The 21,865-nt window shown below is 36.5% G+C and overlaps 1 protein-coding gene across 10 annotated transcripts in view; it reads left to right on the top strand.

The window, feature by feature from the left end:
* The window catches only part of BDP1 (B double prime 1, subunit of RNA polymerase III transcription initiation factor IIIB), a 127,321-nt gene that overhangs the window by 57,418 nt on the left and 48,038 nt on the right, over positions 1 to 21,865 (top strand). For 9 of the 10 annotated variants that reach the window (XR_002823746.1, XM_023729537.1, XM_023729540.1 and 6 more), the window contains 10 exons: positions 10 to 575; positions 1,235 to 1,422; positions 1,809 to 2,031; positions 3,617 to 3,795; positions 6,245 to 6,452; positions 7,292 to 7,431; positions 13,389 to 13,590; positions 13,835 to 14,028; positions 15,331 to 15,718; positions 16,739 to 16,861. Coding sequence is in view for 9 of the 10 variants with exons in the window: in XM_023729537.1 (XP_023585305.1) it covers positions 10 to 575; positions 1,235 to 1,422; positions 1,809 to 2,031; positions 3,617 to 3,795; positions 6,245 to 6,452; positions 7,292 to 7,431; positions 13,389 to 13,590; positions 13,835 to 14,028; positions 15,331 to 15,718; positions 16,739 to 16,861 (2,411 nt within the window). In the remaining variant the exon portion in view is untranslated. Of the gene's footprint in view, positions 576 to 1,234; positions 1,423 to 1,808; positions 2,032 to 3,616; positions 3,796 to 6,244; positions 6,453 to 7,291; positions 7,432 to 13,388; positions 13,591 to 13,834; positions 14,029 to 15,330; positions 15,719 to 16,738; positions 16,862 to 21,865 lie in introns of all 10 variants that reach the window. The other variant, XM_023729545.1, reaches the window with a different exon arrangement.

Raw genomic sequence — 21,865 nt, 5'->3', positions numbered from 1 at the left:
AGACTGTAGGTGAGGTGGAGACAGATTTGGAAGAAACTGAAAGAGAGGTTTCCCCAAGGCAGAACATTCCAGAAATGATTGCTGCCTCTGAGGAAGGAAAGGGAGATTTTGAAGAAACTGGAAGAAGAGAAATATCCCCATGGGAAGAGACCCCAGAGGAGGTCAAGACTATAAGTGAAGTGGAGACAGATTTGGAAGAAACTGGAAGAGAAATGTCCCCAAGGGAAAAGGTAGTAAAAGAGGTCAGTGCCATAAGAGAAAGGGAAATTGATTTGAAAGAAACTGGAAAAGGAAACATTTTCCTGATGGACAAGGTATCAGGAAAGATGACTGTCATTGAGGAAACGGAGACAGATTTGAAAGACACCAGAAGAGAAATTTCCTTGAGGGAAACAGGATCAGAAGAGATCAGTGCTATTGAGGAAATGGTAGCGGATTTGAAAAATACTGGAAAAACGGATACTGCTCCAAGGGAGAATGAACCAGAGGAGACTGCTACATCAAGACTAATTGAGACAAATTTAATACAGAGCAGTAGTGGTGACTGCAGCCCTATGCCTTCACCAGATATACAAGTATGTATTTTTCTGTCCTTTAAAAGTTAATTTTGAATACTTTTTCAGAGAAAAGTTATCAGAGTAATTTCATGGTTATTGCTCTTAAGCCCAGCAGTGTTTAAAATCTCAAAAAGTCTAAAGTCCTTTCTAGCCCTAAAGATGTATGTTTAGGATCTTGAAGAAACTTAGAAGTTACCAGTTCTTAATGTCAATTTGAAATTGCTCTTTTAGATAAAAGGGGCATAGGAAATTGGACTGAATTTATGCTAATCCTGGTATGAACATACTTTGGAGTTATTTCTTTTGACCATATTTGTATCCCTTTTGTATTTCCCATCCCCTCCCCTTTATTCCATTTTAAAAGTTTTCTTTTATTAAAGGTTTCCAGTTACTTGAAGTGTATGCTATTTTTAACATTTTACAGGACTTTTTTTCTAAATTTTTTTTTGCATAGATAATGGCATTTGTGGTTTGGAAAAATCATAATATGTAATATAAAAGGAAGAGTTTCCTGAACTCTAGGTTTTAACATTTGTAAATTAAATTTTATTTTATTTAAAAATCAGAAACAAATTTGTAGATTTTTTAAGAAAAGTGTTTTTGGCTTTTCTTTGAAATGTCAGAGATGCCTAAGGAATCTTGTAAGTGTGCTGTTTCATTGTGTCTGTTCCCTCCAGAACATTAGCAGTGATGTCCTGTCGGTGGTGCGTACATCTGTAGAAGAAGAAAGAAATTCTGAAAAGGAAGTATCAAGTCAGTTAAGTCATTCAAAGACTTCTTTGCAGACTTCTGAACTTGGTAAGACAGAAGACCAAGGGATGCAATTTCCAGATGTTCCGGAGCAGTTTTCAGATACTAATTTAAGGTATAAGTATATAAGTGTGTTCTTTTAAAGAAAGTATATGAAGTTATATTTGCAAATTATAGTTTTGGGAAGGCTGGGGGAAAGGATTAAGATCATTCTGACAGTTAATTGTGAGAATTGCTAGCACACACAGAATTGTATGTAACACATACTCCTAAGTCAACACAGATTTGACAGACCTGTATTTTTTTGTGCAAAGATGATGTTCTAAGGCTCATACCTGGATTAGATCTTCACATTTTTCAGCATCTACCAAATAGTCCAATTTGTTTTTCTGTTAAGAATTAATAATAAATGTTATTTCCAGTCTCTAGGGTTGTCCTAAGACTCTGGTCCCACTGCACCTTTCAATTCATTCTAAAGCTTGATAATCCTTGTTCCAAAAGCAAATCTCTTACTCAAGAACAGAAGCCACTTGAAGTTAAAACTGCACCTTTTGTGAGAAGTCGATTTAAAAGACCAAAACCAAACTTAGCAAGAGTAAGTTTAAAGAGAGAGACTACAGAAGCAGAAAAATATGTACCTGGGAAGAAATTGGAAACTGATAAAATGGAAACTGTTGTACTACAACAGAACAGTCAACAAACTAATAACTACCCTTCTCAAGATGTGAGTGATATTTAAGATGGAGTTGTTTTTTAATGATTCACTAGTGTTACTAATGAGCCCCTGTATGGTGCAAATGGTTAATATTCTCAGCCGCTAACTGAAAGGTTGGAGGTTTGAGTCCACCCAGAGGTGCCTTGAAAGAAAAGCCTGGCAGTCTACTTCTGGAAAATTAACCATTGAAAACCCTATGGGGAACAGTTCTCTGACACACATGGGGTTACCATGAGTTGGAATCAACTTGACAGCAGCTGTTGAGTGTTACTAAAGTGAAACACCTAGAATTAAAATTTCACAAATATTTCATCGTATTATTTTTATCGTGTGTGATATTATTCCTGTGTTTAATGCCCTCATTGTTTCACATACTTTGTGTAAGAATCTCATGTGTCATGTGAAGGCATTTAGCAGGCCTGGGCTCTAGTTCAAGTTCTGACCTTTACTCACTATATGACCGTAACCAAATGAAGTAATCATTTCTTAGAAAAAATGGGAATAATAATTCTTTATTATATTACTGTGTTGTGAAGATGAAATGAAAATTAAAAGCTCCTTTAGTGGTTAAAGGAGATATTTTTTAAATATTTCATTGACTTGGTCCTTAACAGATTAAGATCACATCAAAAGCTTTGAAATGAACTGTTTAACACTCATAAATTGAGTTTTCTAAACATATTTTTTTGAATTAAAATTATTTGACATCCTGAAATAGCTTAGTTCTTTACTGTATATCAACATTTATCTTATTTTCTAAATCTTATATTTGAAAAGAGAAGTCATTTGTTTTATTCTTTTTTGTGGTTATAAATCTTTTAAATTGGAAAGATATATGTAGACTAAAAAATGAGAGTCCTTTATAATGTTGCATCCCTCCCTTCCAAGTTAACCGTATAAATAACAAAATGTGCATGTATTTTTATTGTTTTACAAAAAATAACATTAAGCTTTGCCTTCTGGTTTTTCCACTTGATAAAACATTGTGGACCTCTTTCTGGAACCAAAAAACCAAACCCACTGCTGTCGAGTTGATTCCGACTTGTAGTGTCCCTGTAAGAGAGAGTAAACTGCCTTATAGAGTTTTCATCATCTCCAAGCAAAAGATTTACTGCCACATCTTTCTTCTGTGGAGTGACTGGTGGGTTGACCACCTGCCTACCTTTCGGTTAGCAGCCAAGAGCTTAACCACTGCGCCACCAAGGCTCCTTTCTGGAACAGTATATAGAAATTTAACTTATTTTAAATGGCTGTATACTGTTGCACTGTAACGATTTTATAGTTTATTTAGTCAGTCCTCTGTTGATACTTCTCTTGTTTCTAATATTTTGTTTGTTTCTCTTTTTGGTTATTATGTTGCTATAATAAATGTCCTTGTATATACATTTCTAGATAATTGAGTATTCTTATAGGATAACTTTCTAGAAGTGACATTGCTGGGGAATTTAAAATTTGGATACGTATTGTCTGATTGCCCGCTACAAAGATTATAACAATTTATTCCTCCGCTAATAGTATATAAAAGTTCCTATTTCCCTATACCTTTACCAACCCTGGATGAACTTAAAAAAATTTTTTTTAATCTGCCTTCTAGGATGTGGCTTCCCTAATGACATCAAGAAAAAAAGATGAATCAGATCATAAGGAGGAAAAGGCTGTGATATTACCGTGTATACAGCCTGAAAAGAACCTTTCACATTCAGGTTCTCGTGAACCAAACGAGGAGTCTCAGTCCACACAAGCTCAGGAAAATGACTTAGTTGCTTCTACAGGGTAAACACTGATTTTTTTTTAATTGTGCTTTAGGTGAAAATTTACAGCGCAAGTTAATTTCTCATTCAAAAATTTATACACATATTGTTTTTGTGACATAGGTTGCAATCCCCACAATGTGACAGCACATTCCTCCTTTCCATCCTGGGTTCCCTGTGTCCATTCAACCAGTTCCTGTTCCTTCCTGCCTGCTCATCCTGCTGTTGGACAGGAGCTGCCCGTTTGGTCTTGTGTATTTGATTGAACTAAGAAGCACATTCCTCACGTGTATTATCTTTTGTTTTATAGTCCTGTTTAATCTTTGCCTAAAGAGTGGGCTTCGGGAATAGTTTCAGTTCTGGGTTAATAGATCATCTGGGGGCCATAGTTTTGGGGGTTCCTTCAGTCTATGTCAGACCAATAAGTCTGGTCCTTTTACGTGAATTTGAGTTGTGTTCTACATTTTTCTCCTGCTCTGTCTGAGACTCTCTGTTGTGTTCCCTGTCAGGGTGGTCATTGGTGGTAACCAGGCACCATCTAGTTCTTCTGGTCTCAGGCTGATGGAGTCTCTGGTTCAGTTGGTCCTTTAGTACTTTGGGCTAGTATTGTGCCTTTGGTTTTCTTTATTTTCCTTTGCTCCAAGTGGGATGGGACCAATAGATGTATATTAGATGGCCCCTCCCAAGCTTTTAAGACCCCGGACGCCACTCACCAAAGTGGGATATAGAACATTTTATTTATAAATTATGTTATGCCGGTTGACCTAGATATCCCCTGAAACTCTAGGCCCCAGGCCCCAGCCCCAGCTACTCTGCCCCTCAAAGTGTTTGTATGTGTCTAGGAAACTTCTTTGCTTTTGCTTTGGTCCAGTTGTGCTGAATTCCTCTGTACTGTGTGTTGTCCTTCCATTCACCAAAGTTGACCCTTGTCTACTATCTACTTAGTGATTTCACCTCTCCCCCTCCCCACCCTAGTAACTATCAAAGAATGCTTTTTTTGTGTTTAAACTTTTTCTTGAGTTCTTAAAATAGTGGTCCCGTACAATATTTGGAAACTCTGGTGGCATAGTGGTTAAGAGCTACGCCTGCTAACCAAAAGGTAGGCAGTTCGAATCCACCAGGCGCTCCTTGGAAACTCTATGGGGCAGTTTTACTCTGTCCTGTAGGGTCGCTATGAGTTGGAATCAATTTGATGGCAATGTTTATTTGGTGCAGTATTTGTCCTTTTGTGACAACGTATTTCACTTAGCATAATGCCCTCCAGGTTCATCCATGTTATGAGATGTTTCGTGGATTCATCATTGTTCTTTATCGTTGCATAGTATTCCATTGTGTATAAGTACCATAATTTGTCCATTCCTCTGTTGATGGGCATTTAGGTTATTTCTATCTTTTTGCTATTGTGAATAGTGCTGCAGTGAACGTGGGTGTGCATATGTCTATTCATGTGACGGCTCTTATTTCGGGTATATTCCTAGGAGTGGGATTGCTGGATCCTATGGTATTTCTATTTCTAGCTTTTTAAGGAAATGCTGTATCATTTTCAAAGTGGTTGTACCATTTTATCTTTCCACCAGCAGTGTGTAACAGTTCCAATCTCCCGACAACCTCTCCAACATTTGTTATTTTGTGCTTTTTTGGATTAGTGCCAGCATTGTCGGGATGAGATGGTATCTCGTTGTAGTTTTGATTTGCATTTCTCTAATGGCTAATGATAGTGAGCATTTCCTCATGTGTCTTTTGGCTACCTGAGTGTCTTCTTTGGTGAAGTGTTGATGTTTCTTTTAATATCTAATTAAGAAAGATACTTCTGTAAAATATTTCTTCATTTTAATTAAGGTTTTTTAATGTATTTTCAAAATGAATATGAAGGATTTGTTGTTGTCATTAGTTACTGTCGAGTTGATCCTGATTCATGATGACCTCATGTATTACAGAGTAGAACTCCTCCGTAGGATTTTCTTGGCTATAATGTTAAAGAAAGCAGATTGCCAACCTTTTTATTCCATGATACCGCTGGGTGGGTTTGAACTGCCAACTTTTAGGTTAGTTGTTGAGCACAAACTGTTTGTACCACCTAAGGACTTTGTTTTTTTTAAATAAAGGATAGTTGGTTTATTTTTGTTGCTACAGCAGAGTGCCTAAGATAGAATATCATATATTTGAGTTCCATAGCTCATAATGATAGCCCGCATATATTCCTTGTTAGTTGCTTAAGGTCCTACCCAAGAAATGTATTTAAAAACATATATATGTAAGTATATAATTGTTACTTTTTGAGAATTGTGATTGTTAATTGTTTCCTTTATAAAATAAAACACTATATTTATAATCAGAATAATTTTCCTTTAATGGTACAAAAATATTTTTGAAGAGAGATTATTAGAGGAGATTCAAATTTTACATTTTTACATTAGTTTTCAAGTCTTTGCAATCAAACTCCCTCTCTTTCTCTCTGTCCCATTTTCTAGGACTTATAATATAAACACTTTCCAACAAGAAATGAAAGAAAGTAGTATCCAAACTACTCGACCAATAAGGCGCCGACTTCAGAGACCCAGACCAAACATAAGAAAGATTGAACAGAGGCAAATAGTAGAAAAAGGCGAAGCTAAAGACATAATTAAGGAAGAAAGACCAATGTCACAAAAAGATGAGACTAAAAATTTCCTTGCTGTGGTGAGTTATTGTTATGTAATTAAAATGAAAATAGATTTATTATTTCTTAACTAATGAACCTATTCTTGTGAAAATGTTTGATCAACACAAAATAATATCAAATAATAATAACTACTCCAGGTCTCAAACACCCTCAGATAACTACTGAAAACCTTTTGACATATCTTACCTGATTTATCATATACAGATACTTATGTAAATTTAAATAATAAAATCATTTTACACATGCTATTTTGTTACTTGCTGTCTCTTTCACTTAATATGTTAAGTTGCTTTCTGTGTCAGGAAATGTAGAGGTACATCATTTTTAATTGCTGCATAATATTCTAATGTTCTGAACAACAGTTTGACCTGTTTCTTGTTGATGGACCTTTTGATATTAGAAAAAAATCTTAAGTATTTTAATGTCTAAAAATGTCCATTTTAGTTACTTCTGTTTTTCTGTCCTTCTTTTCTCTGTCACCAAGGGAAAACTAAATTTAAAATAATTGAAATCCTTATTTGAATGGCATACAAAGACTTTTTAAAAACCCATTTGGTTTTTTTGTTTGTCTCATAACAGATGACTGTTGTAGTTTTTAAAGTATTATGTAAACATATTATTGTAATAAGTCTTGAAACTTTCTCTGTGAACTAGGCAATTTTGTTTTGGGCAGCAGAACATGAACATTGCATACCCTGACATCAACCTTTCCTCTCTTTCGAAGTTTCAGCCACACTGGCCTCTTGATTCCACCCACTTGTAATCTTACTAAATACCTTTCCTCATGATTGAAGTATTTTAGGAGGCAGGTTCTGCATTAAAAAAAAAAAAAACTAATATATTTTATCATTTTCAGTCAAATTCTCAAATTGGAACTGAAATTGAAGTTGTATCCTCCAAAGTTTCTGAGTGCAGAATCAATGAAGATCAGAGTCATGTGGTTCTTGTGGAAAGCCTTCATGTTAACAAAATTAATGTTTTAGATGAAAAGATAAGGTGAGTTTACTTTTAATCAGAAAAGCATAAAACTTTTCAAAGATAAAGGTTGAATTTTTGCAGAACTGATTTTATATCATACCCTGGAAATTTTTGTAAAAGGATAAAATAATAATTACAAAATTAGAATATTTTAAATCAGCTTCTTGATATGTGGTAAGAATTGCATGGCTAACGTTCTCTTAATTTATAAATTTCTTTGAAAAGTCTCAAAAACATCCTTGTTTTTTATTTTAAAACTAACCTTTAATAATGGACAGAGGGTCTTGTTTGGAAATGTATAACCTGCTGACTAAAGTTCATAAATAGGAAGTGCTACAGTATACTATATTTAGAGGTAACTATGCCCCAAGCCGGAGTCCCTGGGTGGTGCAGACCATCGGTGTGCTTGGCTGCTAACCAAGAAGTTGGCTGTTTGAGTCCACACAGAAGCTTTTTGTAAGAAAGACGTGGCAATCTACTTTTGAAATATCAGCCATTGAAAACCCTATAGAGCACAGTTCTACTCTGACACATGGGTCACCAAGAGTTACAGTTGACTTGAAGGCAACTGGTATGGTATGGTACGGTACGGTACGCCGAGTCAAATGGTAAGAATATTATGTTTTAAATAAGATATACTAGTAGGGTGAAGAAATTTCAACATTACTTTCATTTATTACTTGCCATCTGCTTTATTATTGTTGCTATTAAAGCAAGATATGTTAGTTTCTTCCTTTATAGTCTATAAGGAAAATAAAAATACCTTTCCTGGATAAAATTCATGATCCATCTAGTTTACTACACTGTCTTTGTAACTGGGATGTTTTTTAGTGAAGTATTTATTCTACCTCAGGATGTCTTCAGCACTCTTACTTTGAACATTCCACCTTCCTTTAATTATGTAGAATTACCTTGTTTTTTGGAGGGAGCTGCAAAAGAGATATTATTGTATCCTTTTCGCCCTGTCTGATTAGATAAAGAAGCCATACGTATAGAATTTGGACATGTTGTGTCATCTTTCTGAACAAGTGGTGCTGTTGATTTTGGATGACTTTAAACTGTTTTATTTAGACAAAGTTTCCAGTACGAAGCTTTGTATTTTAGTATGGATTTCTTTTACTTTTTTTCTTGTCTTGAAAAGCCTTTTCATACTGTTTTTATTTTAAGACTAAGGGCAGTTTTTACTTTACATTAATTTCAAATTCCCAAACTAAGCCATTTCTTCATTTCTTTAAATGGATATTTAAATGAAGTGCTCACAGATATTTTCCACCAAAATTTATTACAAATTCATTTGTACTACAAATGCTGTATTGGAGTTGGCTGATGATCAATCCAGTCTAGTAGTTTTATCTCTGATAATTATTCCAGGGAACACTTTCTGAGATACTAATTCCCAAACGTTAAAGATGAACCTGTTTACATCTCTGGCTTCTAATAACTATTTATGAATTTACTTTCCATTTATAATGTAATCCCTTTTGGTCTTACAGAATTAGAACATTTTTCCACTGGGAAGAACCTTATACATTCATGCATTCAACAAATATGTTAGTGTTTCCTATGTGGCAGGCATTGTTCGAGGTGCTGACAACATAAGAGTAAACAAAACAAAAAATCCCGCCTTTGTGGAGGTTATATTCTAATTGGAACAGATGATACACAAAAAAATCAGTTAAATGAATAGTATACCAGATAATAAATGCTATAGAGAAATATCAAGCAGATGTGTGTTGGGAGAGGAGTGTTACAAATGGGGACTTAATTTTTAAATAGCAGTGGTCAGAAAATGCTTTCTTGAGAAGGTACTATTGGAGAAAAGACCTGAAAGAGAGAGGAAGCAAGTCAAGTAGATGTCCAGGGCAAGAGGGAACAGCAGTTCAGAAGCATTAAAGTTAAGAATATGCCTGGCATGTTTGAGGAACACCAGAGGCCAGTGTGGCTGAAACTGCAAAAGAGAGGACATAATCAAGGTTGGGAATGGAGGAGGGCAGATTTTGTAGGGCTTTTGTAAGGATTTTGATTTTTACTCTGAGCCTTTAAAGACTAGTGACCTTCGAATTCAGCCTCTCCTGATGCTCTCATTTATAATTGACTAAATTAACCTAGAAGATTTGAATAAGTCGCTCAAAATAACATTAGCAGTTTAGCTTTTAAACTTAAGTTTTCAGGAGTTAGAACTTTCAGACTAGCAAATTCCTACAGTTATACAGTCATGAGCTATATAATGTCCGTTTGTCAACGTCTGACCATATATACATCTTTGGGTCACTGAGACGACTCCTCTGCTACCAGAGCCCGGAGCTTCCCCACGGTGACCTTCATGAGGTTGACCTTCATGGAGCTGTGGGCTGCACTCTGGGTCACACTCAGGTGTCCACAGCTGGAGCTGCCCTGGCTGGATGAAACACAGCAGCCCCCGGGCGGTACACCAGGGAGCCCCAGGCCCCACAAACCCAGGTGTTCAGACAATGTCCAAATCACATAAGGTCCTATTTCACAGAACATATTGTAGACGTTAAGCAATACATACCTGTATAGGCAGTGCTATCTTTTATTTAAACCTAAAGGGAACAACACGATCGGCATTTCTCAAACTGAAAGAACTGAAGAAAAAAATTCAAGCCTTGAGTTGCAATATTTAAGCAATTTGAAGGATTCTATGGGGTATAGGGTCGCTATGAGTCATAATCGACTTAACGGCAATAGGTTTGGTTTGGTTTTTGGTATGGGCAAAATATTGAATGACGCAGGAAGCCTCAAAAGAAGATGGAAGGAATACACAGAGTCACTGTACCAAAAAGAATTTCAGGAGGTACCATATGATCAATAACCAGTGGTTTTGAGGGAAGAAGTCCAAGCTGCACTGAAGGCATTGGTGAAAAACATGGCTCCACTAGTTGACAGTATACCAATTGAGACGTTTCAAAAAATGGATGCAGCACTAGAGGCGCTCACTATTCTATGCCAAGAAATTTAGAAGACAGCTACCTGGCCAACTGATCGGAAGACATCCATATTTGTGCCCATTCCAAAGAAAGGTGATCCAATAGAATGAGGAAATCATTGAACAGTATCATTAATGTCACATGCAAGTAAAATTTTGCTAAAGATCATTCAAAAGCTGTTGCAACAGTACATCAACAGTGAACTACCAGAAGTTCACTTCAGATTCAGAAGAGGACGTGAAATGAGGGTTATCATTGCTGATGTCAAATGGATCTTGGCTGAAAGCAGAGAATACCAGAAAGATGTTTTCCTGTGTTTTATTGACTATGCAAAGGCATTCGACTGTGGATCGTAACGAGTTATGGATAACATTGCAAAGAACAGGAATTCCAGAACACTTAATCGTGCTCGTGTGGAACCTATACGTAGACCAAGAGGCAGTCGTTCGAACAGAGCAACGGGGTACTGCATAGTATAAAGTGAAGAAAGGTGCGCGTCAGGGTTGCATCCTTTCACCATACTTGTTCAGTCTGTACGCTAAACAAATAATCCAAGAAGCTGGACTATGTGAAGAAGAATATGGCATCAGGATTGGTGGAAGACTCATTAACAACCTTTGATACGCAGATGACACAACCTTGCTTGCTGAAAGCTAAGAGGACTTGAAGCACTTACGGATGAAAATCAAAGACTACGGCCTTCAGTATGAATTACACCTCCACATAAAACGAAAATCTTCACAACTGGATCAATAAACAACATCTTGATAAACGGAGAAAAGATTGACGTTAAGGATTTCATTTTACCGGGACCCACGATCAACATCCCCGGAAGCAGCAGTCAGGAAATCAAAAGACACATTGCAGTGAACAAATCTGCAAAAGACCCCTTTCAAGTGTTAAAAAGCAAAGATGTCAGTTTGAGGACTCAGGTGTGCCTGACCCAAGCCTTGATATTTTCACTCGCCGTATATGCATACGAAAGTTGAACAATGAATAAGGAAGACCGAAGAAGAACTGATGCCTTCAAATTATGGTGTTGGCGAAGAATAGTGAATATACCATGGACTACCAGAAGAATGAACATATTTGTCTTGGAAGAAGTACAGCCAGAGTGCCCCTTGGAAACGAGGATGGTGAGACTTTGTCCTACTTTGGACATGTTATCAGGAGGGACTAGGCCCTGGAGAAAGACATCATGCTTGGTAAAGTAGAGGGTCAGTGAAAAAGAGGAAGACCCTCAAAGAGATAGATTGACACAGTGGCTGCAACAATGAGCTCAAACACAACAACGATTGTGAGGATGGTGCAGGACTGGGCAGTGTTTCTTTTTTGTTGTCCATAGGGTCACTGTGAGTCGGAACTGACTCAGTGGCACCTAACAACGACATCTTTATTCGTCAGGAAAAAAATTTTTCATGTTTTAAGTTGTTTTATACTTAACCTTTGTATTTCTTTATGAGAGAGATCCAGCTTTTAAACCTCCTATATGGAAATATCCCCTTTTTACTTTTTAACATTTTCTAATTCATGAAGTTTATTTCTGCTATTAAATGTACCATGACTGATACTTTCTTAGATTAACCATTTTTGTGTAGTTTTAAAATTAGCTTATTCTTCTGACTAGCATTTTATTGTGCCTTTTGACCTCAGTGGCACATTTTGCTCAGGTATGTATTGGATTCTTAGATATCTTTGCAGAACCGTGTTTGATTATAAATAGCTTATACTTAAGTTATAATTTGCTTTTCCTAAATACATTAGCCTACACTGGCATATATTAGCCTTGTTAGATCTTCCTGTGAACGTCTTTGGTGTTTCATTGCCAGAAGAGCTTAGTAGGTTTGGCACATTTGTAAAATAACTATCTACTTTCTCTTCTAGGTAATCTATTGAAAATATTACATAAGGTTAGTCTTCAATACAGGTCTTTCAGAGAGCTCATGGTAGACAGTTATATACCCAGCTATTCTTTATAAACATTTAGGTTTATATTAGATTTTAAACTTCGAGTAATTTTCCATAATTCAAATCCTTGTTAGTGAAATATTTCCCATGATACCTTAAATCTGTTAGTTAGGTTGGGAGCTATGACTACTCTATTGAATGTTAAAACCCTGGCTTTCTCTGACGTGGCAGGTACAAATGGGTGTATTGGGACCCTTATGATATTGGCTGTCAGTACCTTTTCTGTGAGTTGAGAGGCATGTTATGGGAGAATAGACTCTAGTCCTAAAGCCTGAGGTTGAACCAGAAGGACCAGGGTTGTTGTAACCATAGTATATTTGTTCATGCTTCAGAGCCTGGTTGAAGGCGTTATTTAAAGTGTCTTTATGAAATTCACCTTCACCTGTTGTTGAGGTGCTGAGTCAATTCCAACTCACAGCAATCCTGTGTACAAAGATCGAAACACTGCCCTGTCCTGTGCCATCCTACAGTTGTTGCTATGTTTGAGCCCATTGTTACAGCCACTGTGTCAGTCCATCCCACTGAAGGTCTTCCTCTTTTGCTGACCCTCTACCTTACCAAAGGTGATGTCCTTCTCCAGGGACTGGTCCCTCCTGATAACATGTCCAAAGTACATGAGATGAAGTCTTGCCTTCCTCCTTCTAGGGAGCTTTGTGGCTGTACTTCTTCCAAGACAGATTTGTTTGTTCTTCTGGCGGTCCATGGTATATTCAGTATTCTTCATCAGCACCATAATTCAAAGGCATCAATTCTTCTTCAGTCTTCCTTACTTCAAGTAAAATTACTTAATTTTCAGAGAAACTTTTAGACATCAGAATCAATGAATGAAAGTAAAAATAGATTAATATTATAAAACTATTCTCCATGCTATACAAAAAATGGAAACAATGAAAGATTTTATGTTCTTCATTTTATGTCAGCATATGTGTTTTCATTTTACATGTGTGGTTTTATAGCCATTTTTTTAGTCCTTTGGACATAGAATAGTTTTATGTCCAAAATTGTTTGATTTAACAAGAATTTTGGTTTTTGTTCAACATAATTTGTGTTTCATTCCAGGGAGGAACATAAAACTTATACTCCTAGTCCAGCCCAGCTGGTAAGAAGGCAATTCCAAAAGGCTAAGCCAAATTTGAGAAGGACACACAGTAAGAAAAAGGAACCAGGAACAGAAGAAGACACGGCAGATCAGAGTGAGGCAAGAAAGCTAGAAGATAGTTTACTGCAGCAAGAAGATTCTGACATCCAGCTCCTTCTAAAAGTAAGTTTGGAAAAAACAGTTTTTGACACTAAGCTCTATTTTGTCAGGATCATGAAAGAGAGAATTAAAAATATACAGCTTTGCCTTTTGTTTGTGTAACTTTTCCTGAAAATTGATTGTATTATAAATACTTAGAAACTAACTTGTGTGTGTGTAAGCTTAGAACTTTAGGCCAAACTACCAAACTGAGTGAACAGAGAGATTGTTTCCATGGTAACATGAGCTATTTCTTTTTAAATTTAAGAAAAATACCGAACTTCTGACATCTCTGGAAAGTTCAGCAAGGAAAGATTGTGTAGGTCCCAGCGAGGGTGTTTTAGCCAAAAAAGATGCTGAATCTGAAGAACCTGGACCATCGGGAAGTGTTGGAAAGGAAACTCTAGGGGATAATTCTGTGTCTTCAATTATTGGAGAGCAGTATCTTAGCAAACCAAAAAGGTGAAGTTTTATTTAACAAGTGGGATCATACAACATTTGTCCTTTTGTGTCTAACTTATTTCTCACAATAAGTACTTTCAGAATAGGAAATAAAAATCACTATTCCTCATTGGGTGTCTTACCTTAACTGACACAGCAAGAAGATGACTTGTTAATAGACGTGGAGATAGTTTTTTATTGACAGGTCTGTTTCTGTCCGACTTTTGATTCCTGTTTTTACTAAAATTTACTGGTTCTTTTAGATCTATTTAGGAAAATTTCTCTTTCCTAGGTTAAAATTTCTGAGTGTTGGGTATACTAGACATTAGTAGAAGCCTGACCAAAGAATAGTGTGTATTACCTAAGTAATTAGGGTGCTAATTCACATGGGATCACAAACACACGTGAAAGGTACCCTTCTTCCATAGTTTTCAAGGACAGTGGAAAGGAACTAAAGTGTTTAAAAACCAGCGTTGCTCTGATAGATTTTTCTGTCCCTCTTCCACTTTTTTTCTGTTTTTTATTATGGCTATATGTATATATGTGTGTATACATATATATGTATGTGTATATATATGTTTTTTGCCATTCTGACCATTTTTAAGTGTGTACTTAAGTGGCGTTAATTACATTCACAATGTTGTGCAACCATCACCACTAACTATTTCTAAACTTTTTAATCTTCCCAAGCAGAAACTCCGTACCTGTTAAGCATTTACTCCCCATTCCCCTCTTCCCCCAGCCCCAGTAACCACTAATCTACTTTTTGTCTCAATACATTTGCCAGTTCTGGTATCTCATATAAGTGGGGTCACACAACGTTTGTACTTTTGTATGTAACGTATTTCACTCAGTGTGCTGGGGTCAAGTTTGTGGGTTACATGCTTACTCTCCCACCAAAGTTCCACGAAGGCCCCCTTTTCTTTTAACCTAATCCACTTAGCCAATCGGATAAATGGGTATCACTTCTTTATCTCATATTCTGTATGTATTGACTCAGTGTCCTTTATCCCTTTTTCTTCTGATTGTTTCCAGTCTTGTATTTCATTTTTACTGAATATAGCAAGAGAAAAACGGCCCACAATTAAAACTTACTATGAAAAATTTTAGGTAGATAACTGAGAACTAACTCTAAGTGAGAAATTAAGTAGTAGGAACAGTAAATTCTTTTCTTCTCTTCAGAACCTAAGTTTTTGAAAGAATGGGTGGTGGGAGTTTTCGTTCTAATGACCTGAACTGGGATTTCACGCTAAAAGTTTGGTTTTCTGTAAAAATTATCCGTGTGCATATAAAGACCATATTGTTTTGATTAAACCCATCCAGCTGTCCACAACTGTTAAAAGAATCAAATTACTCCAAAATTGCGCTGGATCGAAGAATGGCTGTCTCTTCTACCTCTGAATGTGAGATAAATCATAGTGAGAGGAGAATACATCGAAAGAGCAAACCAAATGTCACCAAAGGTCGTAGTTCAAAACGAAATCGGGGTAAGAGCTCTAAGAAGGAACCTAGACCTTCGAAGGCTATGCTGGTGACTCTTCGGGCTTCCCAGGAAGAAGAAGAAGATGATGCTGAAGATTTTGCATCTGACTATGAAGAAGAAAGCTATCATCTTGCCCCAGAAGAAGTAAACAAAGCTCCAGTCTTTGTACCCCTCGGTCTCAGATCTCCTGAACCTGTAGCTACACAGATTGAGGAAACGATGGAAGAGGTATAGCTTTTGTTTCGAATCCTTGGCCCAATCTTACTTGGTTTTTCTCCTTTTTCTTTTAGTTCATTATTTCTTCTCTTTGTTATTTTTAGAACTTGAATACGTTATTGTCTAAATAATCTGTAGCAAATATGATTTGTTTGGGGCTTAGTGGAATGCCAAGCACTAAGATTAGCCCTACCACTACCAACCCCTCTGACTGGGATCACAACAGAGGGTTCCAGACAGAGTGGGAGAAAAATGTAGAACAAAAAATCAAATTCACAAAAAAGACCAGACTTACTGGTCTGACAGATTGGAGGAACCCTTGAGACTATGGCCCTAATACCCCCTTCTGACCTGGAACTGAAGCCATTCCTGGAGACCATCTTTTAGCCAAACAATAGACAGGTCCATAAAATAAACAGTAACACCCAAGAGGAATATGTTCCTTAGAACAATCAATTATATGAGATCAAAAGGACAGCATTTGCCCAAAGGCAAAGATGAGAAGGCAGGAAGGGGTAGAATAAGGAAATGGAGAATCCAAGGCGGAAATGGGGAGAGTACTGACACATTGAGGAGAATGTAACCAATGTGATGAACACTATATACAAACTATCGAATGGGAAACTAATTTGCTCTGTAAACTGTCACCTAAAGCACAGTGAAAAATTTTAAAAAATAAATACACATGAGCATAGAGATATGTTTAATGATATTACCATTATTTTTAATACCAAAAGAAAAGCTATTTTTGAAACAACTTAAATTCCTACCATCAGGGCAATAAAGAAAAAAATTGCCTTGGAAAATTTTGCTTACTGGTAGTAATAATTACAGAATCTTTAAAACTCTTACATGTTTTACTTTTGCCAAGTTGCTTTCAGTCAGTTTAAGAATTACTATGTTTTAGTTTCTTAACATGGATTATTTCTTCAGTTTAACATTTTGTTTTACATATTCATGTGGGAAATGAGGTTTCGGTTTTGCTGCTTATGGTACGCCAAAATGAAATAATAAAACGTCTCATTTTGACAGCTTGAAATAACGGTGAATGTCCCAGATACCACATGCATAGCTACTGTTGAACATCAGCTCTCAAATGCAGATGTTAGTACTCAGGAGGTGAGACAAGAAGAAGATTTGAATGTATTATCACATGTAAGCATCCATTTTAATGTTTTTGCCTTTCATTTGTTGTTTACTTTCCAAAGACTAGGGGTTTATTTTGATAGCTTTAGGGTTATAAACAGCTCTTTGTTAATTTCTCTCATGTAGGGAGCTATGAGTATGGATAGTAAAAACTAATCCATAGTTTCTGTATTTGGCTTGGAAAGCATTGATTTTTTTGTGTGTCGGTATAGTTCTTAATATACTCATAGGCTAATGCTAAATTCTGTTTCATTAAATGTATAACCGAAACCAAACCCGTTGCTGTCGAGTTAATTCCGACGCGTAGAAACCCTGAGTAAGTGTAAATTATGTAGAATATATTTAGTTTCATGCTCTTCCCTTTTTAGTATTTGTCTTGTTTTTGCAAATGAAGACTTGGAATAATTTATAGTTTTTAAAATTTTTTAAACAGCATTGTTGAAATATACTTCAGATACTATACACTATACCCTTCATCCATTTAAAGTGTAGGATTCAGTGGTTTTTGGTATATTCATAGATACGTGCAGTCATTACCACAGTAAATTTTAGAACATTTTCATCGCCTCAGAAACAAACTCCATACTCTTTAGTTACTACTCCGTGTCCCCATCCCTCATTCCCAGCAGTAAGCAACCACTAATCTACTTTTAAACCCTATAAATTTCCCTATTCTGGACTTTAATATGAATGGAATCCTAATAGTACGTGGTCTTTTGTGACTGGCTTCTTTAACTTAGCATAATGTTTTCAAGGTTCATCCATGTTGTAGCATAGATTAGTACTTCATTCCTTTTTATGACCGAGTAATACAATTTCATTCTCTTATACATAAGGTCACTATGAGTTGGAGCCTGCTCAGTGGCACCTAACAACAACAATATTCCATTGTGGATATACCACATTTGGTTTATCCATTTATCCATTGATAGACATTTGGGTTCTTTCCACCTTTTGGCTATTATCAATAATGCTGCTGTAAACATTCATGTGCAAGTTTCAAGTTTCTGTGTGAACATATGTTTTCATTTCTTTTGGGTCTATAACTAGGAATGGAATTGCTGGATCATATGGTCACTCTGTGTTTAATCATGTGAGTAACTGTCAGACTGTTTTCCAAAGTGACTGCACCATCTTATATTTCCACCAGTAGTATATTGAGAGTTCTGATTTCTCTGCATCCTAACTAAAACTTGTTGATCTGACTTTTTGATTCTAACCATCCTAATGGGTGTAAAGTTGTATCACTATGGTTTTGATTTGCACTTTCCTGATAATTATTAGTGTCAAGCACCTTTTCATGTGTTTATTGGCTGTACGTCTTCTTTGGAAAATGCCTATTCATATCCTTTGCCCATTTTTAAATTAGGTTATTTCTCTCTTTCTTACTGAGCTCTTTATATATCTGATTATTACATCCTTACCAGATACATGATTTTCAAATATTTTCTCCTATTCTGTGGGTTGCCCTTTTACTTTATTAGTTTGGTGTCCTTTAAGGCAAAAAAACTTTAATTTTGGTGCAATCCAATTTACCTATTTTTTCTTTTGTTGCTTGTGCTGTTGGTGTCTTATCTAAGAATCCTTTGCCAAATCTAAGCTCCGAAACATTTACTCGTATGTTTTCTTCTAAAAGTTTTATGGTTTTAGCTCTTAACAATTTAGATTTGCTCCATCTTGAGTTAAGTTTTGTATATGCTATGAGGTAAGGGTTTAACTTTATTCTTTTGCATGTGATTATTCATTTATCCCAGCACCATTTGTTAAAGAGACTGGTCTTTCTCTATTGAATGGTCTTGGTATCCTTGTCAAAATCAATTGACTGTCGATTATAGGTTTATTTCTGGACTCTCAATTCTGTCTCATTGATCTATATATTTATCATTGTGCTGGGACTACAATATCTTGATTACTGTTGCTTCATAGTAAGTTTTGAAATTGGAACATGTGAATCCTCCTACTTTATCCTTCTTCTTTCAGGATTGTTTTGGCTGTTCTGGATCTCTTACAATTCCGTATGAATTGGAGGATCAGCCTTTCCATTTCTGCAACAAAAAAAAAAAGATGGTGCAACTTTAATAGTGATGGTGTTGAATCTGTAGATTACTTTGGGTAGTATTGACATCTTAACAATATTAAGTCTTCCAGTCTATAAACGTGGATGTCTTTCCATTTATTTAGGTCATCTTTAATTTCTTTTAGCAGTGTTTTGTAGTTTTCAGTGTACAGGTCTTTTACCTCCCTGGTTAAATTTACTCCTAGATATTTTATTCTTTTAGATGCTAATGTAAATGGAATTATTTTCTTAATTTTCAGGTTATTCATTGCTGGATCTCAGTTGTTTTTTGTTTGTTGAGATCCTATAAGTTTTTCTTTTTCCCCATACAAAAACTTATACATACATTGTTATGTGACTCTAATTACTCTTCCCATACTGTGACAGCATACTCCTTTCCACCCCTGATTCCCCATTTCCATTTAGTCAGCTCCTAACCCTCTCTGCCTTCCCATCTTACCTCCGGACAGAAGCTGCCCATTTAGTCTCTTGTATCTACTTGAGCTAACAGGCACACTCCTCATAAGTATCACTTTGTGTTCCGTAGTCCAGTCCAATCCCTGTCTAAAGAGTTGGCTTTGGAAATTGTTTTAGTTCTGGGCTGAGAGAGAATCCACGGGCCATGCTTTCCAGGGTTCCTCCAGTCTCAGTCAGACCATTAAGTCTGGTCTTCTTACTAGAATTTGAGTTCTTCACCCTGCCTTTCTCCTGCTCCATCCGGGACTCTCTGTTGTGTTCCCTGTTAGGTTGGTCATTGGTGGTAGCTGGGTACCATCTAGTTCTTCTGGTCTCAGGCTGATGAAGTCTCCGGTTTATGTGGTCCTTTCTGGCTCTTGGGCTAATACTTTCCTTATGTCTTTGGTGTTCTTCATTTTCCTTTACTCCAGGTGATTGGGAACAATTGATGCATGTTAGATGGCCGCTTGCAAGCTTTTAAGACCCTAGACGCCACTCATCAAAGTAGGATGCAGGACATTTTCTTAATAAGCTTTGTTATGCCAGTTGACCTAGATGTCCCATGAAAGCATGGTCCCCAGACCCCTACCCCTGCCACTCTGTCCCTCAAAGTGTTTCATTGTATTCAGGAAAGTTCTTAGCTTTGGTTTAGTCCAGTTGTGCTCATCCCCTATGGTGTGTGCTGTCCTTCCCTTCACCTAAGATAATTCTTATCTGCTATTTAGTTAGTAAATAACCCTTACCCTCCCTCTCCACCCTCGTAAACAGCAAAGAATGTTTCCTTCTGGGTTTAAACCTTTTCTTGAGTTCTTATAATGGTGGTCTTATACAATATTTGGCCTTCTGTGACTGACTAAATTCACTCAGCATAATGACCTCCAGCTTCCTCCATGTTACAAGATGTTTCACGGCTTCATCATTGTTCTTTATCGTTGCATAGTATTCCATTGTGTGGATATACTGTAATTTGTTTATACATTCATCCGTTGATGGGCACCTAGGTTGTTTCCATCTTTTACTATTGTGAACAGTGTTGCAGTGAACATGGGTGTGCATATATCTATTCATGTGATGGCTTTTATTTCTCTAGGATGTATTCCAAGGAGTGGGATAGCTGGATTGTATGGTACTTCTATTTCTAGCTTTTTAAGGAAGCGCAAAATCGATTTCCAAAGTGGTTGTAGCATTTACATTCCCGCCAACAGTATATAAGTGTTCCAGTCTCTCCACAATCTCCTCAGCATTTATTATTTTGTGTTTTTTGGATTAATGCTAGCCTTGTTGGAGTGAGATGATATCTCATTGTAGTTTTGATCCACATTTCTCTAATGGCTAATGATCACGAGCATTTCTTCCTGTGTTTGTTAGCCACCTGAATATCTTCTTTGACGAAGTGCCTGTTCATATCCTTTGCCCATTTTTCAACTGAGTTGTTTGTCTTTTTGTTGTTGAGGTTTTGCAGTATCTTGTAGATTGTAGAGATTAGACAATGATCAGATTTGTCGTAGCCACAAATTTCTTCCTAGTCTGTAGGTTGTCTTTTTACTCTTTTGATGAAGTCTTTTGATGAGCATAAGTGTTTGATTTTTAGGAGCTCCCAGTTATCTAGTCTCTCTTCTGGTGTTTGTGCATTGTTACTTATGATTCCTATTGTGTTTATGCTATGTATTAGGGCTCCTAGCGTTGTCCCTATTTTTTCTTCCATGATCTTTATTGTTTTTGATTTTATATTTAAGTCTTTGATCCATTTTGAGTTAGTTTTTGTGCATGGTATGGGTCTTGTTTCTGTTTTTGGCAGATGGATATCCAGTTATGCCAGCACCATTTGTTAAAGAGACTTGTCTTTTCCCCAATTAACTGACTTTGGGCATCTGTCAAATATTGGCTGCTCATAGTTGGATGAATTTATGTCTGGATTCTCAATTCTGTTCCACTGGTCTGTGTATCTGTTGTTGTACCAATATCAGGCTGTTTTGACTGCCGTGGCTGTATAATAGGTTCTAAAATCAGGTAGTGTCAGGCCTCCCACTTTGTTCTTCTTGAGTAGTGCTTTACTTATTCGGGACCTCTTCCCTTTCCATATGAAGTTGGTGATTTGTTTCTCCATCTCATTAAAAACTGCCATTGGAATTTGGATCGGGATTGTGTTGTATCTGTGGATCAATTTGGGTAGAACTGACATTTTCACGATTTTGAGTCTTCCTATCCATGAGCAAGGTATGTTTTTCCACTTATGCTGGTTTCTTTTGGTTGCTTGCACTAGTGGCTTGTAGTTTGCATTGTATAGATCTTTTACATCTCTGGTTAGATTTATTCCTAAGTATTTTATGTTCTTGGGGGCTATTGTAAATGGTATTTATTTGGTGATTTCCTCCTTGAGGTTCTCTTTGTTGGTGTAAAGGAATCCAACTGATACTTGTATGTTTATCTTGTATCCTGAAACTTTGCTGTAATCTTCTATTAGTTCCAGTCGATTTCTTGTGGATTCTTTGGGGTTTTCT

Source organism: Trichechus manatus, unplaced genomic scaffold (assembly GCF_000243295.1).
Source record: "Trichechus manatus latirostris isolate Lorelei unplaced genomic scaffold, TriManLat1.0 scaffold00029, whole genome shotgun sequence".
Classification (NCBI taxonomy): Eukaryota; Metazoa; Chordata; class Mammalia; order Sirenia; family Trichechidae; genus Trichechus; species Trichechus manatus.
The sequence above is the reverse complement of the archived record's forward strand: the minus strand, read 5'-3'. Positions and strand labels throughout refer to the sequence as shown.